Source organism: Lachancea thermotolerans, assembly GCF_000142805.1.
Source record: "Lachancea thermotolerans CBS 6340 chromosome D complete sequence".
Classification (NCBI taxonomy): Eukaryota; Fungi; Ascomycota; class Saccharomycetes; order Saccharomycetales; family Saccharomycetaceae; genus Lachancea; species Lachancea thermotolerans.
In genome coordinates this window covers 445,794-466,289 of record NC_013080.1, presented here as the reverse complement: position 1 = coordinate 466,289, position 20,496 = coordinate 445,794, and the positions used below count along the sequence as shown (strand labels likewise).

Here is a 20,496-nt window from a genome sequence, read left to right as displayed (position 1 = left end):
TTACAGGTTAATTCATTTCATTCCACGGTAAGGAATTCTTTCACGTCCTTAAATGCGACTTCGGCTGGGTCTGCTACGGCAAATAGCCTTTCTATGGCTTCTCTGAGCTCAGGGCTGGCTTTAACGCCATTGCGCTTGATCCAGAGCAAGTGGCCATCGCGAATGACCTTCTTGGCAAACTCCTGGTCACCAGTCGAAGCCACTGTATCTAGAAACAGCGGCCATGGCCTGTGGTCTTTTTCTGGAGACGAAGCAATGCTCTTTTCCCAGAACCTCAGGATTCTTGCGTAATCTTGCTTGTCCGCGAGTATTCTCAGCACTGTGGCAGTGACAGGAACTGGGGGCTCTTGCGAGAACTCCCTACTCGCAAATTCGACCATCTCATAAAACGCCCGAAGAGTGCTAGTGCTTCCGCTCTGGGTTATAGACAAAGTGCTCAGAAGTAGACACATCACTTCACTATCAAGTATCAACCGCGGGTCTAGTCCCTTGTAAAGCTTGAGTGCTTCCAAAACACATTTGTTTTTAGCTACCAAATCCTCATAGTCGACGTGCGAGTTCTCGGACAGGTTGGTCTCGACAAGCTGTAAAAATTCAACTAGATCGGACTTCGTTAAGCTTTCACCAGACGCCAACTTGAATTTAAGGTACCCGGTAAAAACTCTGTCAACATTTACCTGGCCCGGAGCAGCGCAGTTGAGCAGCTTGAACAGTTCTAGTCTGGTGGACCAGAAATCTTGGGAATAAGGTGCTAATGGCCACACCTCGTCAAGAAAAGTTATCCAACTTTCGCCCTCGATTTTGACTCCATAAGGCATAGACCTCAATGTTTGGTTCGCTGCTTTCAGAATGTCGAGAGAGTCCATTTTGGACGCTGATACAACATTAAGCACGAGATCAAAATCTTGCCTCGATAGTGCATCAATTATCTGCACTCTCGCCGGTACTGTGGTGAAATACCGCCTTTGGTTTCGCGCAGCGAGCCTTTTAAGGCCCGCCAAAACATTGTCATCACCTTCCTTGGGCGCCACGTCTTCAGCAGGCGCTTCGCGGCGGTATAGGTGTTTTTGGTCTGGGGGAGCGTAGAGCTCTTCTAGATTCAAGTCCTGTCTTTTGTTTTCAGTAAGGATGTTAACAAATATGTTGTCGAGGCGGCAGTCAATCATGTACCAAGACTCTAAATTAGACCCACTCCTGGTCGTGGCAGTGCGGGAGCCCATGGATTTGCTCAAGTTGGTATGTCTTGCAAGTCTCTTCTGGCGTCTGCGCAGCTCGTTCGCACTAATGTTGCCCTCCACCTGGCCAACAGTTTTGAATTCCTGCTTAAGAAGCGTGTTGAGCTCTATGAAGCTCTTATGGCCATGTCGCCCAGACTTGGCAGTCGCCATCACCATGAAGTCACTAATCTTGGAAGCGGCAGTCACCTGCTCATCCTGAGAGTCTCGGAGGTCAAAGATGAGGACATCTGACAGCCCTAATTTGTCGCGAAGAAATGTTGCGATGGTTTCCAGGGACTTGGGCGAGTTAGCGGGGAAAACAATTTCTTGTTGATGCAATGGCATATTTTGTGCTGGCCTCTCAACTATGTTGAGGTACCAAGGTTTTGTGGCAGCGCTATCGCCATCAGCTGCGAGATCTGTGTCTGCCTTGGCCTCATCACGTTCGTCTTGCACGCGGTGCGGAAGGCGCTTTTCCTCATCGCGGAGTAGTAGCGAGCCTGAGAGAGCGCGATAGGAGCCCCCCAACCGACGGTAACAATGCAACGGAGTCTTGCGAGCTGGCAAAGCTGCGGCGGCTCTCCTCAGAAGCATGTTTCTCACTCGTGTATGCTTCGTGTTCTTGTCACTTTGAAAGTTAAACAAAATCAACCTTTCGATCATCAAAATAGCATAAGATACATATAGTTCATAGATAGAATAAGGAGTAGGTAAAGTTACAATTAGTGAGCGAGAAAGATGAACAAAGATGTGAAAGAATAATAAGAGCCCGAAAACCGCCACGATGGCAAACCGCGTTGCCCTCTTCCCTCACCCACCGGGGTAGATCTATTGAAAGTTCGTGGGAGGCCTCTACTGGCCTCTGAGCTCTGGCTGGATATTTTCGTCTGGAATATCCTCCTTCCCGGGCGAGTGGTGGTGCCCTGCCATTTGTGAGTGTTGCTGGTGGTGCTGGTGGAGTTGGTGGTCGTCCTGGTGCTGGTGGTGCTGGTGGTGTTGATGGTGTTGCTGCTCCTGGTGTTGCTGCTGCTGTTGCTGTTGTTGCTGTTGCTGCTCGACTTCCTTGAGATGGGAACTGAGCAGACGCAGCTGCTCGGCGAGGTCCTCAGGTGGCTTGTTGTCCTCGGAGTCGTTAACATCGTCAAGCTGCGCGAGAGCTGGGTCGTTGACCAAAGACGAGCGCGTGCCCATCTTTACCGCGGTGGATATCTTGTTGGTGCGAGTACGCTTGCGGCCCTCCAGCTCGTCCTCGTGGTCGCCAGGCACGTCGCCATTGACACCGTTGTGGTGGTGGTGGCCAGCGCCGTAACCCCTTTTCTTGCCGCCAAGCTCGTCGGTCTGGTCGTGGGGCCCGCTACCGGCGCCCGCACCGCCGTTGGCGTTTATGGCTGCGGCAGCGGCCGCCGCGGCAGACATTGAGCTAGAGGGCACGCCATAGGTGCCGTTTTTCTTCTTCTTGAGCACAAAACGGGCCTTGTAGGTAGTGATACGGCGTGCGATGTGGGACAGCAGCTTCTTGTCGAGGTCCTGGTCTGTGAGGCCGTACCGCTCCTTCAGGATGTCCAGGATCCCGCTTTCCTCGACATATTGCGAGACGCGGAATTTGGCGACGGTGTTGTCCTCGTCGTTGCACAGGGACTCGAGAATGGAGTCGAACTTGAGGTCGTTCTGCAGGATGCGTGGCACCTTGGTGAGCACGAACTTCGACAGACTCAGGTTGGACTCCAGAGGGTGGTTGTGATAAGGGTCGATTTTTGTGACTGTGAAGGGCCCGCGCACAGAGGACATCTGCTGTGGGTCGTCGGGGTCGAGCAGCGAGTCGTCGCCCGAGCCGTTGTGGTCGGAGGGCGAGCCGGACGCGGGGCCGGACCCCGAGCCGGACCGGGCGCCCATGCCGGGCGCCTGGCCAGCTCCGACCTGGCCGCCAAGCCCGTTACCGCCAGCGCCGTTGCCGCCGGCCGCGTTGCCATTGCTGCCGTCGGTCACAGCCGCGACGGCCGCGGCGATGGCGGCGCTGACGTCGTCGTGCTCGTCCTTGAGGCCGCCGTTGTGCGCTCCGGGCGAGCCCGCGGACGCACCCGGGTGACCGTGGCCGTGCTCGCCGCCGACCTCGTGCTCGGCACCCCCGGGGCCGCCGTGCTGCTCAAATGGCCCGTCCTTGTTGTGGCCTGAGTAGCTCAGTAGCACCTTGAAGGGGCACGACTTCAGGTGGCACGCGAACGTGAAGTGTTTGTTGCGATGCGAGTTCTTCAAGATGATGGGGCAACGCGCTTGGAACTCGTAATCGTTGACCACGTCGTACCACGCCTCCAGCGTTGGGAACTGCTTGCGCGACGCGGCGTCCGGCCCGGTCGCCAGCTCCTTGTTGATAATTGGATGTTTGTATTCGTACAGGCTCATCTTGTGTGTTGTCTTGGCTCCGCGCGTCTGCTTCGTTGGACGTGCCCGTGCTTCAGGATCGCTTGTTTCGTGTTGAGTTGATACCTGGTCCTGTTGGTCTCAAGTGATCTCTAGTCTCGTAACAAGTGTACCTGGCGAGGAGTGGGCGGGGCGCACCAAAAACATCACTCTTCAGTTTTATCGACGTTTTTCACCCTATTGCGCACAGCTGGTGGCAGGGGGTACGGTCCGGGAGGGTAACCGCGGAAAATGCGCACGGTCACGTGCCTGGTGCTCTCTGTAACTATTCACGGCGGGCTCGATCCGGGACGCCGTCGATGCGTATATTATCGTCCCACGCGATGTGTTTGAACGTGCTCCTGCAGGGCAGCGGAGCGCTTGAGGACCGGACAAAGCTGCCTTTTTATATGTTTGGGAGCTGGGCGGCTAAATCAGGGGCGAGCGTCCGCCGAGGAGGACGGGAGCAACCCTCCGAGACGAGTCGTCGTCCTGGGTGAGCGGGCGTCCAGGTGGGAGAGAACACGCGGGTGTGTAGAAGCAGAGGAGCAGTGCGCGGCTCAGAAGAGGTTTTTTGGCACGCAGTGCTAGGCGTGCCGCGGCTTTTGAGGGACAAGAACCTGGAGCTGGACCCTTGGCCGCGGTTCTAGGCGGGAAGTGGGGAGGCGAAGGAGCAGCCTGCGCGCTAGGCGCGTTGTGGACCACGTTCGTGCGTTTAATAAGGCGTGTGGACGATTCCCCAGAAGCGCGAGGTGGCACGGGGTGGCATCGAGAGTAGCGATCTTAGCGAGCCGCCGATCTGTGTATCGTTATGTACGACGTCCAAGATGTGAGAAGAGCAAGGCTCTTTTTCTGCGTCGTCACAGAACACTACGGGGAGTGGGAGCTGTTTTGAGGGAAAGCGTGCTGAACCAGGCCTGGATAGTTTGGGTTTCCGAGAAGCGTGCTGTGCCACTATGGTAATAGTCGCTAAGTGTTATTGCCAGCGGGTTTTGTTTAGGCCAACGAACTACATATTCTGAAAGTTCCAGTGTGCACATGTTTTTCATGTTTGGGGGACATGGATCTACTTTAAAGTTTTTGTCTAATGTGTATTAAATGCAGGAAACCTTGAGTTAGAATGGGAACGCGCGCGTTCTGGGGAGACTGGGAAGTCCCAAGACGTTCGCACGCACCGTCTCGCAAGCTCTCCGGCCAAGAGGCGGCCCCGGCAACTTTCCCCACGTGTATACGCCGCAGGCGTCGCCCCGCTGCCCTAGCACTGACGCGTTCTTTCAAAAAGTCAAGTTTACGCGTCTCGTGAAAAGCATCTCATCGCCCTCGTCAAAAACCCTCTACAGAGTTCGCGATCGGCACACACACCTTCGCACACGCACGCACACACGCACACACACATCAGCTAACCATGGGTATCAAGGGCCTCAATGCCATTATCTCGGAGCACGTACCCTCCGCGGTGCGCAAGAGCGAAATCAAAAACTTCTTCGGGCGCAAGGTGGCCATCGACGCGTCCATGTCGCTATACCAGTTCCTCATCGCCGTCCGGCAACAGGACGGTGTGCAACTGGCAAGCGAGTCTGGGGAAACCACGTCACACCTCATGGGAATATTCTACCGGACGCTGCGCATGATCGACAATGGCATTAAGCCGTGCTACGTGTTCGACGGTAAACCGCCCGTTCTGAAGTCGCACGAGCTCAGCAAGAGAAGCGCCCGGCGCGCGACCACAGAGGAGAAACTCAAAGAGGCCGTAGAGGAGGCCGAAAAGCTGAAGCACGAGCGCCGCCTTGTGAAGGTGACGCCAGAACACAACGAGGAAGCCAAGAAGCTGCTGCGCCTGATGGGCCTGCCCTACGTCGAAGCGCCGTGCGAGGCCGAAGCCCAGTGTGCTGAGCTCGCGAAAGCCGGCAAGGTCTACGCTGCTGCAAGCGAGGATATGGACACCCTATGCTACCGCACGCCGTTCCTGCTGCGCCATCTAACGTTCTCCGAGGCCAAGAAGGAGCCTATCCACGAGATCAACACCGAGATCCTGCTGCAGGGACTCGAGCTCTCCATCGAGCAATTCATCGATCTCGGCATCATGCTGGGTTGCGACTACTGCGACAGCATCCGTGGCGTGGGCCCCGTCACCGCATTGAAGCTCATCAAGGAACACAAGACTCTGGAAAACATCGTGGAGTACATCGAATCCGGCCAGGCCAACAACAAGTGGAAAGTGCCCGAAAACTGGCCGTTCAAGGAGGCGCGCCAGCTATTCCTAGATCCGGACGTCGTCAAGGGCTCGGAAGTCGACCTTAAATGGTCTGAGCCCCAGGAACAGGAGCTCGTGGATTTCATGTGTAAGGAGAAAGGCTTCAACGAAGAGCGCATCCGGTCCGGGATAAAAAGACTACAAAAAGGGCTAAAGACCGGAGTACAAGGCAGGCTCGACGGTTTTTTCAAAGTGAAACCGAAGAACAAAGAGCAGCTGGCCGCGGCAAACGCCAAGGCTAAGTCCACTAAAGCAGGCAAGCAGGCTACAAAGGGTAAAGTAGGCAAGCCTGGAAGGCCAAGAAAATAGAGAGCGACAGTTGCCAGTCTGCATGCATGCGCGTTTCTCCAGCGTCGTATCACGCTTTCCATCCAGCATCAAATATGTATGTAAAAGAATTTGACAGTAAAAAAGTCGTAATGTTATCAAAGAAAAATGTGGTGACACATTCAACATATTCGCTCACTGAAACCGTAATGTCCCAGTTCTCTAGATGCTCAACTTCCAAGTATAAATTCGGCGCGCACATTTCCACAGCTGGCGGCATCTCTAACAGTGTAACAAACGCTTACAACATCGGATGTAATGCATTTGCCATGTTTCTGAAGTCTCCGCGGAAATGGGTGTCGCCGGACTACACCCAAGAGGAGATCGACAAATTCAAGCAGAAATGCAAGGAACTCGGCTACAATCCTTTGACAGATGTCCTGCCGCATGGCCAGTACTTCATCAATTTAGCGAACCCAGAGCCGGAGAAAGCCGAGAAGAGCTATGCGAGTTTCATTGATGACCTCAAAAGGTGTGAACAGCTGGGCGTTGGGCTCTATAACTTCCACCCCGGCTCGTCGCTGAAAGGAAACCATGCAAAGCAGCTGCGCCAGCTCGCGTCGTACATCAATAAGGCAATCGCCGAAACAAAATTTGTAAAGATTGTCCTCGAGAACATGGCGGGAACGGGCTCCCTGGTGGGAAGCGACCTGCAAGACCTAAAGGATGTGATCGACATGGTTGAGAACAAGGACAGGGTTGGCGTGTGTGTCGACACGTGCCACACGTTCGCTGCAGGCTACGACATCAGCTCCAAGGATTCTTATGACAAATTCTGGCAAACTTTCGACAAGACGGTGGGATTCAAGTACCTCTCAGCAATCCATCTTAATGACTCCAAGGCTCCTCTTGCTGCAAATCGTGATTTGCACGAAAAGCTTGGCCAAGGCTTCTTAGGGCTTGAAGTTTTTAAGCTAGTTGCGAACTCAGAGTTCTTGCGCGGCATACCTGTGATACTGGAAACCCCCCATACCAAAGACGAAGGGTACGGCCACGAGATTAAGCTTTTGGAGTGGCTGGAAGGCCTTGACGAGGCAAAAGACCAGCCTGAATTTGAGTCGAAGTCTAAAGATTTACTCTCTGAAGGTGCCAAGTCTCGAAATGAGCAACTAGCTAAATTTGATAAGAAAAAGACCAAAGCAACGAAGGTCAGCAAAAAGCGCGCGAACAACGGCACAGATATATCCCAGCAATTGAGCTCAAAAAGGGCGAAGAAAGAGACCTAAACCGCTGACATGAGAACTAGCTCGATATCATATCGTATAACACGACAAACCCAATCGCGTCATAAATATACTTATCATCCTTCGCCGTTGAGGAATTCATAACGCGAAAACACCAAGCAAAGGTCATTGGAAGCCACTCGTCCTACTAACAAGAGGCTCCCCTTTGAGTTTAGCCTGCATAAGCTAGAATGGACGATAAGAGCGCTGCAATGTACCGGAACTCAGCGGCGCAAGCACCGAAAATTGCACAAGCTGAGTTTCCCGCCGTAGAGGAGCGTCCTGGCCACTCTGATAGCATTGAGGTTGCTACAACGCCTCCAAAGTTATCAACCAGCCAGTTCGGGGAGGGCGACATGAATATGCTGCCAACCCCGTTGGTCTACACGCCGTGTTCCCCGGGTTCAGCCGTTAGGTCCCCGATGGAGCAGAAGTTTCCAAGCACTCCATCCAGCGCGACCGCGCGCGCAAAAAAGGGGTACGGCGGCTTGATGCCAATTGGTGCTGAGCTCCTCAACAGATCTCATATCCTGGAAGATCGGCAGCGGATCCTGTCTGAGTACGCGCCCCACAGCGCTTTGGCCCCGGCTACCGCAAGCAGCCTCTCACAGAGAGTTTCATCGCTTTCGGGTGTGGAGCTGAAGCTCGATGCCATTCATGAATACGCGCCTGCCTCTCAGAGTTCGCTGACTGCCGCTGACCCTGCTCAAAGCGATTCCGAGGACGTCCTAACGGGTTATTCAGTTAACGACACCTCCACCCCACTCTACTGGAGGAAAGTGAAACAGATCGGAGTGGGAAACTTCAGTGACGTCTACCTCTATGAGGTGACCGAACAAAATGCGGCAATGCCACAGAAGGTTGCTGTGAAGCGTGTAAAATATCCCGAGGCATTGACACTATCTGCATCCCCAAAATCTCCGCGCTTTCGCGAAGTTCTCTCACGCGTTGAAAACTCCCTAACAAGAGAGCTTGAGGCCCTCCTCTGCGTTTCCCATCCTTGTATTATTCAATTTCTAGCAATTAATGACCCCACTTTCCTGAACAACAAGCGCCCGCTCAGCTCAAGAGACCTTTCCAGAGGGCTACCTCCATGCGACATGGTCATGTCCTACTGCGCGGGTGGCGACCTTTTTGAGCTAGCCAGCCAGAACACATTACCAGATTGGCTGCTACGAAGAATATTTACAGAGCTCACTTTGGCTGTAAAGTACCTCCACGAAAACCTTATTGTACATCGAGACTTGAAGCTTGAGAACGTTTTGATAAAGTACCCTCTGGACGACATCCTTGCGATGCGCGAGCAGCCAGAGCTCTTGCATAACCACCACCTCGTTGAACTTGCGGACTTTGGGCTTTGCAGGCGGATCGAGCCTGAGGAGATGTGCACTACCCGGTGCGGGTCTGAAGATTACGTTTCACCTGAAATCCTCATGGGGGTGCCTTATGATGGTCGCTTGAGCGATTCATGGGCAATGGGCGTGATTTTATATGCATTACTTGAGGATAGGCTTCCCTTCGATCCATTGCCCTCGGCAGCCCCTGGAAAAAGACAGAGAAGAAGCTCTACAGCACACAGAATATCGCGTTTCGAATGGAGGTGGATCAAAATGCCTGAATCAGATTCTCCCGCCAAAGAGATCGTTGGTAACTGTCTCACTCGTAAGAACCTTCGTTATAGCATTCAGGAGATTTACAAAAATCCCTATGTCCACGAACTGGTCCCAACTTTGCGGTTCGCTTCTTGAAGTGAAAAACAAGTTATATAGAACGCATTGACCACTTGAGTGGCACTTCCCTCTTCCTCGACCTTATATACCGGTATATCACCGCTACAGGAATAATCACTGCAAACGTTGATACTGACCTTCGCTTCATTTGGGTGAAATGAGCCCATCATAAACAACTTGAACAGTAACATTGAGCCAGCCTGTATCGCCACATCGACCATGTCAGTAGAAGAAACAGATACCGAAGTCATCCTGACGCATCCTGAAAACAGCAAGACCTTTGTCAAGATCCTCAAGTATGGCGCTACTGTCTACTCCTGGAGTCTAGAGGGCCAAGAACAGCTGTGGTTATCCTCAGCTGCCAAGCTGGACGGGTCAAAGCCTGTGCGTGGTGGTATTCCATTGGTGTTTCCTGTATTTGGAAAGAACGAGGATGATGAGTTCCTCAGCAAACTGCCCCAGCATGGCCTAGCCAGAAACTCTACTTGGGAGTTTCTGGGCCAGGTTAGCGCTAACCCTCCTACGGTGCAGTTTGGACTGGGCCCCGAGTTGGCTAACCCCGAGCTGACAAAGCTATGGCCAATGGACTACTCTTTGATTTTGACGGTCGAACTAGGCTCGGGGCACTTGAAGACGCACATCGAGGTGTCAAACACTTCTAGCTCGCAACCGCTGAAATTCAACTGGCTGTTCCACACCTACCTCAAGATCGCGGACATCGAAGACACTCTAGTGTCCAACCTAACGGGTGCCAAGCTTTACGACCAAATGCTGCAGGAGTCCTACGTTGACAGACAGCCCGTGGTTTCGTTCCACGAGGAACTGGACCGCATCTACCAAAGGGTGCAGGAGGACCGTCTAATACAGGTCATCGACAAGGGCCACCCTATACACACCGTCAAGAGGCACAATCTGCCCGATGTCGTGACCTGGAATCCATGGGTCGAGAAGTCCAAGGGAATGGCAGACTTCGAGCCCAAGAGCGGATTCAAAGAGATGGTATGCGTGGAATCCGGCCATGTTCACAGCCTTCTGGAGCTACAACCAGGCCAGAGCTGGACCGCATACCAGCTGCTCTACAAGGACGAACTCAACTACCAAGTGCTTTGAATATACACAGTCGTACTTTACTCTAAAATATTTTTCCTCATTAGATATACAGAATCGTGCAGACACGCGGGCACCTTGCGGGCGCCGGTCATTTCATGGAAGAAGCAAGGGCATCAGGCGTCTTCACCGCCCAGGCCTTGGCCGCCGTTCTTTAACAGCTCTTGCAGAGCGGCTGCCTGGTCCTGCTGGCCCGCGCCTTGGCCGCCGCCTTTCAGAAGCTCCTGCAGGGCCGCGGCCTGGGCATCCTGGCCGCCAGCACCGGCACCGGCACCTGGGAACCCGAAGTCTTCTTCTTCCTGTTCCTCCTGCTCGTCCTCATCGACCCACTTGTTGAAGTCGGTTTTGATGTAGTGGTACTTCAGCTTCTCCTTGGTCAGGCGGGGCCAGTACTCCTCCTCGAGGTCCTTTTTGTAGAGTTTCAGGAAGTAGTTTCTGCCGTTCGCCACGCGTCCCAGCGACTTCTTGGCGTCAATTTCCTTGAAGAAGTCGATGCGCAGGTGGTATTGGTGCTCCTGCTCGTCGCCCACGTGGCCAGGAGACTTGGCTTTGAACTCCAGGTGCGTGGATTCCAGGTCCAGAGAGGGTTCGCTGCAGTCTGGGATCACAATTGTGACCAATAAGTAGTTCTTCTCAGCGTCGGTGCTACTGGATCTCTGCGCCCACAGTACTTCAGGTGTAATGGTTGGTGACATAACTGCTGTGATTGATGTGATTGAGATGCTTTGTGCGTGTTTCTAGCCGTCTCAAGAAGCGTAACCCGAAAGCTTGTATCGGCCCCTTCTTGATTTTTATACCTGCACCAAACCTTTGCGCACGTGAACGAACCTTCTAGAAAATGGCAGAACAATGCCGAATAATCATCGAGCCAGCGCCGCCTTGGGCTGTTTTTCGTAGTTGATTGATTATTGGCTCTCCAGCGCTTGCGCCCTAGTGCATTGTCTGCGCACGAACTGCTGTCTTCACCAGTGCATTCGCTGCCAACAATGGATATGGCATACCAAAAAATATCTGCAAAAAAATTGGACGAGACCGGAGTCGAACCGATGACCTCTCCCATGCTAAGGGAGCGCGCTACCAACTACGCCACACGCCCAGAAGATGTTTTCTCTTAGGTTTGAAGATATACTGTACCAATATACAGATCTGTCGTCGATTGTCGTAAGGGCGTGGCTGCGATGATGAACATGCTTCTTGAGACGACAGAAGGAGGCGTTAGTTGAAGCTTCCAAAGATGAGATTGGGGCAGAGAGAAAGAAATCCATGTCTTCAAAAGCACGCTTCCTGCGCTGGTTTCAACACCGTAACAGCGGTACGTTGGCATACGGATTGGCCATGTTTACGTAAAAGTCAATAGGCAACAGGAAGTGATTACAAAGCTTTGTACCGCAGGAGATCTATTACGCATAACAGCGACTGCCAATCTGATGCGTCTTGTGCGGGTTGTGTCACGAGTGCCACTGTCGTTTGAGCTCAGCTTGTGTTTTGGTCGGTCCTTGGATAAGGCGGATCTCGTGCGCGCTAGCTGTGGACAATATGTTAGAGATCTGCCGAAAACTACGAGATCACTTTGGAGAAATCTGTCGCCCGTGTGCTTACATAAGCGGTGGCGAAGGGTCCGGGACGAAGAATTCCGTCGTCGCGGGCGCGAAACACAGGGTCGGCTTTTTGCGCGGTGGGTGCCGTTCTTTTTCTGGGCTCAATCAGCAATGTGTATTGACGCTTGGCGTCGCAGAGTACCTTGTATGTTTGGACAGTGTTGAGGGTCCTGTGCCGTTCAAACCCTTGTTGGCACCTGCAATTTGCGACCCACGCCGTGTTCGAGAGCCGCACCCGTGCCATACCCGAAGCCTAGACTTCGGAGTTATGTAGGTGAATAGACCCCTCTCTTTCCGCGTAATACAAGTGCGATGCGTCTGCTGTCGCCTGAGCGTTCCCCGCCACAGCAAACAACGCCCCAAAACCCAAGGCTCAGAAGTTTAGCTGCAACGCAGCCAGTATCACTGTGTTCCACGCTTTTTTCCCCTCAGGCTTCTCGGTAAGCAGCTATTTTTCAAGTCGCGACCGCCATCATGTCCGGCCAGGCTTTCCATAGCGGAATGGCCGGCAAGGACCGGGAAAACAGAGATAAATATCCTATGAGCGGCGCTCAGGATATAAAGCCGGCTTCCCACAGGCCCATTGCTGACTTCGCAGCCTCGCGGAACGCGCCGCATCTTGATACAAAAGTCACCCTCCTCCAGGCCGAGCCTTAGTATTCGCGTATAAAACGACCACGTATTGGCCTTTCAGGATCCTAATAGGTGACTCTCTCCGCAGACAACCTTAACATACGATAAATACCCATCTCTCCGTGAACTTTCAGCGCATTTCAAGCCTTTACTCAGCACATGCAGAAGCTCTCTGCTTATAGCCCGACCGGGTTCCAGATTTCGGGAGACCCCCTCTTCGACCCACCTATTGGAGATCACCAGGATGGCGAAGCCATAAGCCTTGTGTTCTTGATCAGCCTGTCAGTTACCTTCGCAGTATTGATGCTGATGCTGATAATAGTAGCCGTCTACGTGACGTTTTGCAGCACCGACGAGTCTGAGTATGACGAGGAAGTGGCGTCCGCGTTGCCCAACCTGTTCAAGAAGAAGCGTAGCGGGGTTCTGCTGGATGGCTCGTTCCTCACTCCAGGCCAATACGACGACGAGCAAGCCCTCCTCGAACAGGAGGCACAGGAATTGCCCCGCATGTCAACGTTTGAGGTCGAACTGTACCAGCGGTGCCGCGAGTTTCAAAAAATGTGTCCTCCCATTGTAAAGGAGTTTGGAACATATACGAACATCAACGACAAGCAGTTCATCAAGGACCGGGGCATCCAGAGTTATTATTTTCTGCCCTCCATCAACGACAACGTCGACCAGTACGGGAATTTTCTGCCCAGTTTCATCGTTCAGGACAAACTCGATGTTACGTTCACCAAATTCAACAGAAGCTCTTCTGCGGTAATGAACTACCCACTTCCGCACAACAAGAAAGACGCAGTCTACTTCGAGGTCAAGGTGTTCAAGTATCCCGCCAAATCTAACTCGATCTTCAGCTGCGGCCTGGTGACGTGTCCGTACCCCTACTTTAGAATGCCCGGCATGGCACAGTTTTCCATAGCATACGAGTCAACAGGCAAGCTGCGGATGAATAATCCATTCTATGCTAACACATTGTTGCCTAAGCTTCAGGAGGGTGATGTCATAGGGTTTGGGTACCGGTATAAAACTGGGACCATCCTAATTACGCATAACGGTAAAAAACTAATGGATCTGACGCACAATGTTGGAATCGACCTATTTATCGGTATTGGCGCAATGAATGCTGCGTACACAAGAAGCTACACGCGAGAGGGCCTGATGGAGGATTGTGATAATGTGTCCTTGCGCGAGCGCATACTTGCAAGCGACATGGATCAAAAGGCGCCTCGAGCAATACACGAACAGTTGGAAAATGTTCACGACTCGCATGATGAGGATTTAGCATCTGATGAAATTGAATTGCAAGTCAACTTAGGACAGCTGGGGTTCGTATATGTGGAAGCCAACGTAAAGAAGTATGCATTCGGAAGCGTCTACGGAGAAATCGGAGTACCGCCAGCATACAACGGAGACGAGATCAAAAAGGACGTTGTACTGCAAAAGGGCGAAGACTTACCCCCAATGTATCCAACTGAAGAGTTGGCACCGCTGGCGGAAACAACGGTAACGATTCGTGAAGGCGAACCAAGCTCTAAAGATCTGGAAGAGTATGAGAATAGGTCATCAACTTTTGATCGAGAAGATGGAGCTGAGGAGGTGCGCCCACTGAAGCCTAGGAGCAACAAGAAAAAAAATCGGAAGAAAAACCGCAAGCGCGGCGCAAAGCGCGGTTTCAAGTGAACGCGCACCTTTACTACCCGGCTATCTTCAGTTTTCTGCTAACTTCCATTTTCTAACACGGTGTTTTTGGTAATTATAATCTATATATGATTGGATCCTTGTCAAGGAGCCCTCATTTAACGCTTCTTGTTCTTCTTCTTTTTCCCAGACGCAGGCTTTGACGGCTTAGCTTGCTGGATGGGCTCCTCCAAAGCCTCTGGAACATCAACATTAGCTAGCAGAGTACTCATTCCACCGACTGCCTGCACCTTTTTGCCTGTTCTCTTCTTTTCGATTTTTCCGTTGTTGATCGACACGCCGCGGGGCCCTAGAGCACTCAGAAGCCGCGATACATCTTTTGATCTGGACGTAGTAAACTTGAAACGAGTTGACAACTTTGAGTTGTGGGTTTTGAACGCAACTTTCCCTGACTTGGCTTTGGGATTGTATGTAACAGATAAAACAGTCTCTGAAGGATTAGCCTCCAAGAGGGTCACTGAGTTTGTTATAAAGCTATCCAGCGCATCTACAGACATGGTTCTGAAATAGGTTGGACCCTTAAACCCTGCTTTAGCCCAAATAGGATGTTTTGCCTTTTTTTCTAATCTTTTCGTTCACTTCAGTTGCAACTGTTGTTCTATAATTAATCTATATTGTTTTTCCGTATTATACATGGAATTAAAACTAATCGCCACTCAGGGACCACAACGAAATTCTACAGAGTACTGAAGAGGAGCGAATGCATGGTCCAAAGCCAGAGTTCGAACTTTCCGGAAGTTCCACCGAGGACTTGATCCTTTCGAAGCCGTCGAGCCAAAATAGCAGCGAGACTACTAGCGAAAGCAGTCATAGTAACGGTGGTGACACGGAAAGTGGTCGACGGAGCGTTGGTGGCGCGACCTGCCGGGAGTTTACAACGCATATTGCCCCGGTCCAGTTTGAAATGTCGAAGCCCTCCTTTAAGATTCAGGATTTTTCGACAAGGGTCCTAGGTCCGAAAGAAGAGGCAAAGGAATTGCAAAAGGCGCATACGGCCTCGGATGATCCGGCAGATCCTGTTTTAAACAACATTTTTGGACGCATCAACCGTGAACAATTTAAAAGATACCTCAAGCAGCCGGCCTATCTCCGAGTTTTCAACAAACAACCCCGCATCAAGCAGTTCCGTCGTTTATTTCTTGCGCAAGAATTGAGACTTGACAACGGCGATATTACCTCTTCTTCCAACACGACACTCAGTACATTGAGCGAAAACAACGGAAGAGCTGTATGGGCTACCAAGTTCAGTCGCGATGGCAGATTTCTAGCCACAGGCGGTAAGGATTGTACGCTAAGGATATGGAAAGTGATAGCTTCGCCCTTGGAACGCAACGATCTTAGCAACAGTACCACAAAACCGCAAGCTAAGCGCATATCCTTGCGAATGCCACCTTCGGCTGCAACAGGGCGGAGCAACAAAGATGAACTGGACCAGGTTACAGCCCCGGGGCTGATGGATCTCTACGCACCTGTATTCCATCCACTTCCTTATCGAACCTTTCAAGGGCATACACAGGACATTCTGGACCTCGACTGGTCAAAGAACGGATTTATACTCACCACGTCAATGGACAAGACAGCTAGACTATGGCACTGCGACCGGCCAAAGGCTCTAAAAACATTTGAGCATCCGGATTTTGTCACTTGCGCCAAGTTTCATCCTAACGATGACCGCTTTTTTCTGAGCGGCTGTCTTGACCATAAGTTGCGCCTATGGTCCATCTTGGACCACTCTGTTTCATTCGAGCATTATTGCGGGGACATAATCACAGCCATTGACACATCCTTTGGTGACGGAAAATACACCGCGATAGGTACTTTCAATGGGCACATCTCGATTCTATACACACGAGGGCTTGAAATGATCTCTACGTTCCACGTCATGGAGAGTTCAAAAGGACGCATCAGAAAGTCAACTGAAAGCGGGCCCAAAATCACTGGTATCGAGTTCTTCAAGTCTGCCCCAGATAACGATTTGAGAATAATGGTTACATCTAATGACTCAAGGATAAGGATATTCAGCGTGAAGAACCGCACGCTATTGGAAGTTTTACGAGGATTTGAGAACGCACATTCCCAGATCAGCGCCCACACCTTGTCAACCACTAGGAAAAAAATGTACGTCATCGCTCCAAGTGAAAACCAATGGGTTTATTGCTGGAAGCTTGAATCGAGCGCTGGGGCAGCAGACCTTGATGAGTCCTCGAACAATAAAGCGCATAGGCACGGATCTATTAGGGGACTTCTGCGAAGGAGCCTCAGTATAGGCAGTGCGCATTCCTCAGAAAAGCGTTCGCCGCCAGCCAGCGACCAACTCAGCGGGCTTACCCCATCACATAAAGGCAAACACGAGCCTATCAAGAACCACCACTATATTGCATTCCACGCGCATCACTGCACCGTGACAACCACTGCAGTCGCGCCAGTCAACACCGCAAAAACGTTAGCGCTCTCAGATGACTTCATCTGCGAGCTCACCATGGCACTAAGCGAAGGCGAAGACGACGTGGCAGTAATGAGACAACAACACCGCAAGTCTCTGTTGCATACCAAAAAACAGCACCAGAGGGAGAATGACCTTCTTCAAAAGCGCTTTCCGTCAATGATTGAAGCCATTGGAACAATATTTGTCTCAACGGACAGCTCAGGTGTGATCCGCGTGTTCAGATCAGACATCTCCACTAACGTGCGGAAAAAGGTACTGAGCTGTCTGAAGCGTAGTTCTACACCGCCGAAGTCAGAATCCGGCAGCGAATCTAACGGCTCCTACATGCACAGCGGGTTACTAGGGTCTACCGTGAAGGCTGCCACATCCACGCTCACAAAGTCCAGAGCCCTGGGTAGCTCGCCCTCCATAAAGTCTTTGAAAAGTGTGTCGCCATCGAATGAAGCGCCTACATCCGCATCGCCGCAGGCTCCCTGCGACTTGTGCGGCAGCACTGACCTTACCAGAACCAAAGGCGACCCGAAGCTCCGTCTAAATACTCAGGCGCCTGTTTACATCTGCAACAGCTGCGGTAATCAACTGGTCAGGGCTTCTTAATGACAATCCACTAAGTAAATTACGCAAATAATTGCAATAGTCTCATGAATTTTGATGAATCGGTCTTCTCGTTACGTGATCGCGAACCCGTCACGATCATGTGGTTATCAGCGGTTTGGCCGGTACCGGCTTAAAATTGGTGCGAAAAAGTTCAAGTTTTGAGAAGTAGTCATAGCACCAGATAGAAATATACAAGAAGCGTTAATTTGGTTCCAATACCACTACTCCGGTAGACTTACCACTTCCATCGCACAAGAGCAAAATGTCCAAGGAAGCAGAAATCTCGCGAGTAAAGACTGACGCTGACAAGCCTGCCGCCCAAAAGGTGACTAAGACAGGGTCTTTCATCGCAGGTGGTCTGGCAGCATGTATCGCTGTGACAGTAACAAACCCTATAGAACTGGTCAAGACTAGAATGCAGCTGCAGGGTGAAATGTCAGCCGAGTCCCAGAGAATCTACAAAAACCCATGGCAATCACTGAAGATCATTTTCAAAAACGAGGGTATCAGAGGCCTGCAAAAGGGTCTATCGTGCGCTTACATTTACCAGATCGGGCTCAACGGTTCCAGACTTGGGTTCTACGAACCAATACGTTCTTTGCTGAACAAAACGTTCTACCCCAACCAGGACCCCCACAAGGTGCAGAACGTGGCTGTCAACGTCGTCTCCGGCGCAAGCTCCGGTATCATTGGTGCAATCATGGGCTCTCCACTTTTCCTGATCAAGACCAGAATGCAGGCCTACTCGAATGCCATCCAGATCGGCCAGCAGACCCACTACACATCGATCTGGAACGGGCTTTCCAGCATTTACAGAGCTGAGGGGCTAAAGGGTCTATACCGTGGCGTGGACGCCGCTATTCTCAGAACAGGTGCCGGGTCCTCCGTGCAACTGCCCATTTACAACACCGCCAAACGCTTTTTGCTCAACCACGACATCATGAAAGAAGGCACCGGTCTGCATCTGGTCGCCAGTACCTTGTCTGGTATCGGTGTCGGTGTTGTCATGAACCCTTGGGATGTTATTCTTACAAGAGTATACAACCAGAAGGGCAATCTTTACAAGGGTCCCATCGACTGTCTTATCAAGACTGTCAGAATCGAAGGTGTCAGCGCGCTTTACAAGGGTTTCGAGGCCCAGCTTTTCAGAATCGCCCCACACACGATTCTGTGTCTAACCTTCATGGAGCAGACCATGAAATTCGTTTACGCTGTCGAGAAGCAGATCCTCGGAGCTTGATGGTCAGTATACGTCGATAACAGTTGCATATTACTCGATATATAGATATATAGACACTCCTTAAAGATGCGTCGTAGTGAACGCTTTAACAACCACTATTTTGACAATTTAAAACAAGTTGACGGCGGTTATTTTACCAAGACTACGCGTCCCCTCGAAAGCACGCGCGGAACAACTTTCTGAGAGAACGACGCGATTGATCTAGGTCCTGACGTTACACATTAAGAATGGTGGAACACAACAGGTCAAGCAATACCGTAGACGTTATTGAAAAAGAGCTGAAACAAACAAAGGAGCGGTTCAAACCTAAGGCGCCGCCGTTCCCATACGTTTTAAGCCCCATGTCCATTTTGGAGTACGCACATGCCCAGAAATTGAGACTATGGTCTTTCATATTGAGCCTGGCATGCGTAAGCTGGGCGCTGCTGCAAATACAGATGACACTGACCAACATCCTCAAAATGGGACCGCTGCCCGAGCACGTCTCATTCATAATGGACGGCAACAGGAGGTATGCCAAATCACTGAGCCTGCCTGTCAAATCCGGCCATGAGGCCGGAGCTATAACTTTGCTGAACTTGCTTACAGTGTGCAGAGCACTGGGGGTCAAGACAGTTTCAGCATATGCGTTTTCGATCGAGAATTTCAACAGGCCTCAAGAAGAGGTTGACACGCTTACCAGCTTGCTTGCCGAGAAACTGGATGAAGTAGCACGCAGGGCCCAGGATTGCAATAGCGAGCTTTTTGGGCTCCGCTTGTGCGTTGTTGGGGAGCGGTCCCGTATTTCGAAAGAATTGAACGACAGGATCTCTAGCGTCGAGAGAATGACAAGCGAAGGCGACTCTATGATGCTCTACATTTGTTTCCCATATACGTCAAGGAACGACATCTACCACGCGATTTACGACTGCGCGGAGACCGCCAAGTATCACGGATTCCCAGCTGCACAAATCGACGAAAGCGTCCTAACAAACCACATGATGTTGCGGGAGAACTCAAACAATTGCGACCTCCTGGTCAGGACGAGCGGCCACACACGGCTGTCTGACTACATGTTGTGGCAGGTCCACCAAAATGGGCACGTGGAGTTTTCTAGCACGCTGTGGCCGGACTACGGATTTCTCGAGTTTTTTCGGGTCCTCCTGAAATGGAGTTTCTTCACAAGCGTGCAGCGTAGGCGCAACTCCAGGCGTTTACTTAGACTTCACACCGCTTGCCACTTGAAAGAGACACTTTTCCCTCGAGCGCCAAAGCATGTATCTATCGAGGACTTGCCTTCTCCACCTCAGGCTATATCCGTGGCAGACCGCAGCTAACTGATGATTACTCAATCCAATGTTTTCACCACGGTTTTGCGCTCCTTCTTGCTTCTCTCCCTTACTCTTGCCTCCTCAATTTTCCGCAGATAGCTATTATAAACCACGACGTCAGCCACAAGCACCAATATCCCACCAAACAGACACAAAAGTACACGGGTGGGTGGTTCCATGTGCGTCGAGGAGCCTGTCCAGTACCACACGGCAAAAACCACAGAAACCACTGACACCAAAACATTAAAAACAGTCGTTATTTGCTCTTTGACTTGCTTGGCCATCTGTGCCGGTGTCAGTTCTTCTCTATCTTCTAGCATTGCGCCCAGGCCATCTCTTCTGACCATTGCTTGGTAGTCTTTCTCCTCCTGTTCTGACCGTAGCTTTTCCAAGTGCTCTTTGAACTCGTCTGTGTAAGCAGTACCCCTCTCTGGCACCTTTTTGAATGCAAAATCGAGAGGAGTCAAAAGCTCTTTCACCCCGACATGGCTCCAGTGCTCGCTGTGAAAAGCTAACAGTGCCTTCATGGATATGCTGCCTTTCTCAAGAATATCCTGTGCCTCTGCATTGCCCTCCAAGCGCTCTAAAAGCTTCGTTAACGTGGAATTGAGCTTAATTCCGAACATAGCGCACAATGAATTGTCTCCAAGACGTGCGTGCTTGCTCTATATCTTAGAATTGGCGAACTATTTCTCGAAATGTGTAACGCGATGTTG

General features: G+C 51.5%; 13 protein-coding genes and 1 non-coding gene across 14 annotated transcripts; 8 read left to right on the top strand and 6 right to left on the bottom strand.

Moving 5' to 3' along the window:
• Positions 1–17: 17 nt before the first annotated feature.
• On the bottom strand, positions 18–1,880 carry ATP25 (Atp25p; the record flags this gene model as incomplete). The annotated part of the gene is made up of 1 exon (XM_002552900.1): positions 18–1,880. The coding sequence occupies one exon, from the start codon at positions 1,878–1,880 to the stop codon at positions 18–20; it is 1,863 nt and encodes a 620-aa protein (XP_002552946.1).
• A 189-nt stretch (positions 1,881–2,069) lies between these two features.
• On the bottom strand, positions 2,070–3,617 carry ABF1 (DNA-binding protein ABF1; the record flags this gene model as incomplete). The annotated part of the gene is made up of 1 exon (XM_002552899.1): positions 2,070–3,617. One exon carries the CDS (start codon positions 3,615–3,617, stop codon positions 2,070–2,072), a length of 1,548 nt encoding a protein of 515 aa, XP_002552945.1.
• Positions 3,618–5,019: 1,402 nt separating this feature from the next.
• RAD27 (multifunctional nuclease RAD27) lies at positions 5,020–6,177 on the top strand (the record flags this gene model as incomplete). Its single annotated transcript, XM_002552898.1, has 1 exon — positions 5,020–6,177. One exon carries the CDS (start codon positions 5,020–5,022, stop codon positions 6,175–6,177), a length of 1,158 nt encoding a protein of 385 aa, XP_002552944.1.
• Positions 6,178–6,203: 26 nt separating this feature from the next.
• Positions 6,204–7,421, top strand: APN1 (DNA-(apurinic or apyrimidinic site) lyase APN1; the record flags this gene model as incomplete). The annotated part of the gene is made up of 1 exon (XM_002552897.1): positions 6,204–7,421. One exon carries the CDS (start codon positions 6,204–6,206, stop codon positions 7,419–7,421), a length of 1,218 nt encoding a protein of 405 aa, XP_002552943.1.
• Positions 7,422–7,609: 188 nt separating this feature from the next.
• On the top strand, positions 7,610–9,166 carry PRR1 (serine/threonine protein kinase PRR1; the record flags this gene model as incomplete). Its single annotated transcript, XM_002552896.1, has 1 exon — positions 7,610–9,166. The coding sequence occupies one exon, from the start codon at positions 7,610–7,612 to the stop codon at positions 9,164–9,166; it is 1,557 nt and encodes a 518-aa protein (XP_002552942.1).
• Positions 9,167–9,367: 201 nt separating this feature from the next.
• On the top strand, positions 9,368–10,258 carry KLTH0D05060g (glucose-6-phosphate 1-epimerase; the record flags this gene model as incomplete). The annotated part of the gene is made up of 1 exon (XM_002552895.1): positions 9,368–10,258. The coding sequence occupies one exon, from the start codon at positions 9,368–9,370 to the stop codon at positions 10,256–10,258; it is 891 nt and encodes a 296-aa protein (XP_002552941.1).
• Positions 10,259–10,371: 113 nt separating this feature from the next.
• Positions 10,372–10,950, bottom strand: SBA1 (Hsp90 cochaperone SBA1; the record flags this gene model as incomplete). The annotated part of the gene is made up of 1 exon (XM_002552894.1): positions 10,372–10,950. One exon carries the CDS (start codon positions 10,948–10,950, stop codon positions 10,372–10,374), a length of 579 nt encoding a protein of 192 aa, XP_002552940.1.
• A 328-nt stretch (positions 10,951–11,278) lies between these two features.
• On the bottom strand, positions 11,279–11,351 carry KLTH0D05016r. The gene has a single exon. It is a non-coding gene; the product is annotated as a tRNA-Ala (tRNA).
• A 1,294-nt stretch (positions 11,352–12,645) lies between these two features.
• SSH4 (Ssh4p) lies at positions 12,646–14,169 on the top strand (the record flags this gene model as incomplete). Its single annotated transcript, XM_002552893.1, has 1 exon — positions 12,646–14,169. One exon carries the CDS (start codon positions 12,646–12,648, stop codon positions 14,167–14,169), a length of 1,524 nt encoding a protein of 507 aa, XP_002552939.1.
• Positions 14,170–14,285: 116 nt separating this feature from the next.
• Positions 14,286–14,684, bottom strand: SRP21 (signal recognition particle subunit SRP21; the record flags this gene model as incomplete). The annotated part of the gene is made up of 1 exon (XM_002552892.1): positions 14,286–14,684. One exon carries the CDS (start codon positions 14,682–14,684, stop codon positions 14,286–14,288), a length of 399 nt encoding a protein of 132 aa, XP_002552938.1.
• A 203-nt stretch (positions 14,685–14,887) lies between these two features.
• On the top strand, positions 14,888–17,230 carry DGR2 (Dgr2p; the record flags this gene model as incomplete). The annotated part of the gene is made up of 1 exon (XM_002552891.1): positions 14,888–17,230. One exon carries the CDS (start codon positions 14,888–14,890, stop codon positions 17,228–17,230), a length of 2,343 nt encoding a protein of 780 aa, XP_002552937.1.
• Positions 17,231–17,492: 262 nt separating this feature from the next.
• OAC1 (Oac1p) lies at positions 17,493–18,470 on the top strand (the record flags this gene model as incomplete). The annotated part of the gene is made up of 1 exon (XM_002552890.1): positions 17,493–18,470. The coding sequence occupies one exon, from the start codon at positions 17,493–17,495 to the stop codon at positions 18,468–18,470; it is 978 nt and encodes a 325-aa protein (XP_002552936.1).
• A 227-nt stretch (positions 18,471–18,697) lies between these two features.
• Positions 18,698–19,786, top strand: SRT1 (ditrans,polycis-polyprenyl diphosphate synthase; the record flags this gene model as incomplete). Its single annotated transcript, XM_002552889.1, has 1 exon — positions 18,698–19,786. The coding sequence occupies one exon, from the start codon at positions 18,698–18,700 to the stop codon at positions 19,784–19,786; it is 1,089 nt and encodes a 362-aa protein (XP_002552935.1).
• An 11-nt stretch (positions 19,787–19,797) lies between these two features.
• On the bottom strand, positions 19,798–20,406 carry VPH2 (Vph2p; the record flags this gene model as incomplete). The annotated part of the gene is made up of 1 exon (XM_002552888.1): positions 19,798–20,406. The coding sequence occupies one exon, from the start codon at positions 20,404–20,406 to the stop codon at positions 19,798–19,800; it is 609 nt and encodes a 202-aa protein (XP_002552934.1).
• Between the last annotated feature and the right edge of the window lie 90 nt (positions 20,407–20,496).